Source organism: Stegostoma tigrinum, chromosome 34, assembly GCF_030684315.1.
Source record: "Stegostoma tigrinum isolate sSteTig4 chromosome 34, sSteTig4.hap1, whole genome shotgun sequence".
Taxonomy (NCBI): domain Eukaryota; kingdom Metazoa; phylum Chordata; class Chondrichthyes; order Orectolobiformes; family Stegostomatidae; genus Stegostoma; species Stegostoma tigrinum.
The window spans coordinates 1,545,160-1,551,250 of NC_081387.1; the positions used below are offsets into that span (position 1 = coordinate 1,545,160).

The window sequence follows — 6,091 nt, forward strand, 5'->3', positions numbered from 1 at the left end:
TATCCTACTGCTAGATGCATGGTGTTGGAAGGACTCCTTTGTCCAGGGTCGTGCTCCAAGATATGGCATTCAAGGTCAGTAACATCAATAATACAGAAGTCTCTTGATGACTGAGATCAGTCTTTATTTTGGGTGTGCAAACGTCCCATGTTTACGTAGGTCCACCGTTCTCTCCCTTAAGACAATGTCCTTTAAATCTGCTGTTATCTCTGGTGGATCATCCACAATGCTCTCATTGTTAGGAACTTGGACATTATACCCATATTCCGGGAAGGTGATTGAACTAATAGTCAACTGACTGGGGACAAAGTCCATCCATTCCTTCTGTGGCTGATGCTGCCATTTTGTACATTCACACCCCAAAGAAATGCTATATATTGATGTTCAGGTCTGTCTGAAACAACTGGCAGACAGAAACAAGATGGGTATTGAAGAACTGTTTCAGTACTGGTACACCGAGATGGATCACAGTATTCCCCAGAGAGGCAGTGAATGGCCGCAATAATCCCAGTGTACTGCACATTGAACAATATCACTCTCAAACAAGGTTGGGACTGGGACAGTACGAGGAGACACGAATATACTAGAAAACCACAGGAGAGATTAGAAATTAATGGACCAGCACATCTTGGGAAAAGCGAACGGACTAGAATGTCCTGGAAGAAGGGAATGGACTGGGGCATTTACTGGAGAGGAATGGGATGAGGTGAATGTTGAGCCTGATATATCGGAATTCAAAGGCGTTGGCAACTTTTAATATAACTCCATACATCATTTCTATTAAACCGTTAACCCAATAATTCGTGGTTATAATACTAACTTCAGATTTCCGTGTACTAGCCAGCACCCATTCAAACTAATTCAGGGGTTCGCTACCGCATTAGATTACAGCCACTTCAATTTGCGGTTAGACCCCACTTGAAAGTGCACTCACGCATATGAAACTTTACTCCACTAATAAAACTAAAAACGCTATGCAGTATGTGTAAGTAACCTTTAACCTACTAATAAAACAGCGCTATGTCCAGACCGCGCGACCATGAATGAATCAGATGCTCATAGAGTCATACGGCGTGGAAACAGACCCTTCAGACTAACCAGTCCATGTCTACTATGATCTCAAACCAAACTAGTCCTACCTGCCCACATTTGGCCCATAATCCCTTCAAACATTTCTTATTCACGTACTTATCCAAATGTCTTTTGAATACTGTAACTGCACCCACGAATGACTGAAACTGACAGCACTACTACAACAGGTGTGACCACGAAACCGAATGAATGATCGAAAATCGAACCACAGAATCAAAACTGTCGGGGACTCAGACTTTTATTTAAAAAAAAAACACCAGATGCCTTTTTCCAACTTTAAAATTCTAACCTGGAAAATACCAAGACTAAAGATAATAAAATGTGAGGCTGGATGAACACAGCAGGCCAAGCAGCATCTCAGGAGCACAAAAGCTGACGTTTCGGGCCTAGACCCTTCATCAGAGCTCTCTGATGAAGGGTCTAGGCCCGAAACGTCAGCTTTTGTGCTCCTGAGATGCTGCTAGGCCTGTTGTGTTTATCCAGCCTCACATTTTATTATCTTGGAATTCTCCAGCATCTGCAGTTCCCATTATCTCAAATACCAAGACTAACACCTTTTGAAATACGCAAGCGCAAACCAGACAGACACTCGAATCTCATTAAAATAACCATTAACACTCACAAATAACCGGTAACATTTAGCAATGTTCTGAGGAGGGGGTCACCGGACCCGAAACGTTAACTCTACTTTCTCCTTCACAGATGCTGCCACACCTGCTGAACTTTTCCAGCAACTTTGTTTTTGTTCCTGTTTTACAGCATCCGCAGTTCTTTTGGTTACATTTAACAAATATTTAAACCAACTCTGATTTCCTGCAAAAGTTTTTTGTACTATGTCTGCTGCTTAAAACTCAAGAGTTAGAATGTTAATGTATGCTTGAATTTTGTATAAAATGGCTGCTTTCGAGCTAAGATGTGGCGTGGCGGGGCGGGGGGGGGGAATTGTATTCCACCTTACATCGCGCTGCCGAATGTGCAACAGAGGCTATTTTCGCCAGTCACTGCTCCTGGTCACCTGGTTCTTCGAACGCGATCTCACAAGCCTCAGAAATCGAAGGTGAGGGGGATGAAACTCCACAGGAGGTGACCCCACAACAACGTGTCTCCCAGAGTGAATCACATCACACTCCCTAAATCTTTCAGTCAGATTGTGGGAACACCCTGTAAGCACTCAATCTCCCCTCTCGCATAGCTACCGTCTGGGGTGTTCCCTTTCTCACCTAAGCACATTGAAAGCAACACATCCCGCACTGATGTTGTCAGCTTGAAAGCTATATTGATGAAGAATGCAATTACCACACTAGAAAACATTTAGACAGCAGCTGCAATAAGTGAGGTTTTATTCACGTGGGACGATGCAAGTTTAAATTCCCACCTGATCTGCTGCTCAAAATCACCTCCATTTCACTGGTCAGTTTCCCAAGCTTCCGGAAACTCGTGTTGCTGCAGAAATATTTGGATTGGCTGTGAGAGACGTCAATCAGAGAGCCCACCCACTCTGCCCATGCTCTCCTCTTCCTCTTCCAGAGCTGGTTCACTTCCTGTAGGGACTGAAAACCAAGTGAGGAGATGGTGAGTGAAGGAGCAGCTTTTATACAAATTGTATCCCATAATATCCACACCAGTCTTCAGGCAGTCTGACTGTCCTGTGGGTAATCAGGGGTGGAAATGTCCCTTATGCTGTGTGAGAAGATCCAGCTGAGAGAGCTGTTTACTCGGTGCTTTGTACTGAACTGTTTGACTGAAGCTGTGTGTTGGATATTGAGTGTGTTTGTTGGAAGCATTTCCCTCCTGATTTCCAGCCTGAGTTTTGTTGGTGACTTATTCCTGAATATGAGAGTGTGAGGGACTGTTGTCTTAATATACATAGAAATTAGAAGAGCCATTGCCTTGAGTACGCCCAACTATTTAAATCGAGCAACATATTTCTGTGCCTTTCCCAGATCCCTTTGAACCATTGTCCAAAACCTGTGTCAATCTCATAATTTATATTATGTCACATGTATCATTAATTTATAACTGATTTACAAACATACATGTAAATTCAGAGCAAGAGTTGATCATTCAGTCCCTTGAACCTGTTCTGGTATTTAATAAGACCATGGTCGGGTCCATGACATAATTGTAACCTCAAATCTGCCTTCCTGTCTAGTCCTGATAGCCTTTTAACAATCTCACGTTGATTGTAGTTTATATGTGGAACTGTTTCCTCATTTCAATCCTGAAAGGTCTTCCTCTGACTTTGAGACAATTGCTCCCCACCCAGTGAAAATAATTTATCTTTATTCACCCTATCTCTTCCCTCTCATAACTTGTAAGCTTCAATTAGATCACTGCATAACCTGCTAAACTTTGCAGAACCCTTCAATCACTTAAATGAAATATCATTTTCCTCCGCTTTAAGCACTTCCTGCTCAGTGTTCCTTCAAATAATTTTGGAATAAAAAGGATGAGATTTTGAAATTTCCACTGAATTAACATTTCTCCTGGGTCCTTTTTTATTTAAAACATATATTCTAAGGCCAAAACTGGTATTTTCCAGTACAACACAAGCTCATTGTGATTTGCTGGTCCTTTTTTACACTCTGCCTGCCTATTTTCCTGTTGCCGTCATGGTGCCTTGGCAAGGTGGGGGTTATACTGAGTCTGGTTAGAGGAGAGAAAGTAGCCACATGTTCTGCTCCTGGTTACTAATCAATGGCCTTGCTGGAAAGAGAGTGTATGACAGTCAAGTGAGGGGGAAAAAGAAAAGACATGTATCTGATTTCCCCCGAGAAAAGGGAATAGCCAGTCTGCTGTGGAACTGTCTTTCACTGAGGAGTCAGCCCCTTCGGCAAAGGAGGAGAGGGAGTTGGAGGAAATCATTTTTTGTTTCTGTTTTACAGAAGAATACAGAGAGGATAGATACTGCAGATAGATCCTGACCATCGCCCAAGAAAAAAACTGAACAACTGTGGCGAGACGTTCAGTCCTTTGCAGCATTCTTCAACACAGGGAAGACTGCACGGTAAAAGCATTGTATGGAAATCGCTCGGGTCAGGAGAAGTTCGATGTATCATCGAATCGGAAATTGGTCAGTGGTGTGGAGCCTTCCATCAGAACCAACCATTCTGAAGGTTCGGCTGTGAGTAATCGGTCAGGGTAAAGCTGGAGAAAAGTGAGAGTGGGTTCCAGGTGCGGTGAGGGCTTCATTCATTCATCGAGCCTCATGAATGCTTGACTCATTCCGACTGGGGAGAGGCTGTTCCGGTGTGAGGGGGGCTCCATGGGCTTGTATGATCTTCAAACACACAAGGTGCATCTGCTGTACAACTGTTAATGCAAGAACAGCTTCATGGAAGAGAAAATGTTTAAGTGCGAGGTTTGTGACCAAGCCTTTGCACACTCATCAACACTTGTGAAACACCGACGGATCCACACTGGGGAGAGACCTTTCAGGTGTGAGGTGTGCGGCAGGGCTTTTGCCCAGTCCTCTGGCCTCATGTATCATCGGCGTCTTCACACAGGGGAGAAACCATTCACCTGTGAGGTTTGCGACAAATCTTTCTCGCACTCTTCCCACTTTCGAAGGCACCAGCGCATGCACACCGGGGAGAAGCTGTTCAAATGTGAGGTTTGTGACAAAGCCTTTACTAGCTCCTCAACTCTCCTGAATCACCAGCACACCCACACAGGGGATAAACCCTTCAAGTGCGAGGTGTGTCACAAGAATTTTGCACGACTACTGACCCTGGTGAATCACCAACGTGTGCACACCGGGGAGAAGCCATTCACGTGTGACGTGTGTCACAAGTCATTCTCGCAGTTACCGAACCTCCGCACGCACCAACGCATTCACACAGGGAAGAAGCCATTTCGCTGTGAGGTCTGTGAGAAGACTTTCACCCGGTCCTCTGATCTCCTGAGGCACCAGAGGATACACACTGGGGAGAAACCCTTCAAATGCCATGTGTGTAACCAAGCATTCACACAGCCATCAACACTGCTGCAGCACCAGCGCACTCACACTGGGGAGAAGCCGTTCAAGTGCGAGGTGTGCGATAAGGGATTTGCCCAGTTATCAGGCCTCCTGTATCATCGGCGCATTCACAGGAGATAACTATCGAAGTGTTGGTTGTGACACCAAACTTCCTGAAATTATGAAACACTGACATATCCACAGTGAGGGAGAGACAGAGTGCAAGGTGCATTTGGGGAGGTGATGGCCTGATGGTGTTATTAATCCAGAGACCTAGGTAATGTCTTGGGGACCTGGATTCGAATCCTGCCTTGGCGGATGGTGGAGTTTGATTTCAACAACACATCTGGAATTAACAGTCTAATGGTGGCTGTGCAACCATTGTCAATTGTTGGAAAAAACCCATCTGGTTCGCTAATGCCCTTTATAGAGAAAGAAATCTTACCTGGGCTGACTTCTGTGTGACTCCAAACCCACAGCAATGTGGTTGACTCTGAGAACTGCAATTAGGAATGGGCAACCAAGCTGGTTTAGCCAGTGATGCTGAATGAATTTTTTTTTTAAAAAAAGGGGGTGTGACAAAAGCTTTACAAATTCATCAAACCACCCGCTCCTTCAATGAATTCAAACATCCTTCCAGAGTGAGATTTAGGGGAAAGATTTTCTGAAGCTTTCAAACCTCTAGGAACACCCAGGATTTGCACAGGAAGGAACCATTTCAATGTGATGTTTGTACTGAGGCCATTCAGGAGCCACTCAGGTATGCAGTACTGACAAACCAGTGTGTCACTTGTCCATCAATACATTCACTGAGTTCTAGAATAAACTCATCACACAGTGGTCAGACTTCTGGAACGTCAGTGACCCCACAAGATACACCAAACCCTACCAGTGTGATATGTGCCAGGATTGTTTCACCACCTATTCCTTCTCTCTTATCAGACACCAAGGCGTCCACATGGACATGGAGCCGGGTGACCTGGTTCCATTGTGCTGAGAGTTGACTGTATCATTTACCTTCCAGTACGCTCACAATGCAGC

The 6,091-nt window shown here is 44.6% G+C and overlaps 1 protein-coding gene across 2 annotated transcripts in view; it reads left to right on the forward strand.

Annotated features, from left to right (window-relative positions):
- Nucleotides 1–5,199, forward strand: part of LOC125446441 (zinc finger protein 468-like) — a 76,116-nt gene extending 70,917 nt beyond the window's left edge. Inside the window, exons 1-2 of one of the 2 annotated variants that reach the window (XM_048520026.2) lie at nt 2,583–2,664; nt 3,978–5,199. In XM_048520026.2, the coding sequence (XP_048375983.1) occupies nt 4,427–5,191 (765 nt within the window). In that variant the 5' untranslated portion in view covers nt 2,583–2,664; nt 3,978–4,426 and the 3' untranslated portion in view covers nt 5,192–5,199. Of the gene's footprint in view, nt 1–2,582; nt 2,665–3,977 lie in introns of those variants that run through there. The other variant, XM_059639698.1, reaches the window with a different exon arrangement.
- Nucleotides 5,200–6,091: the final 892 nt, after the last annotated feature.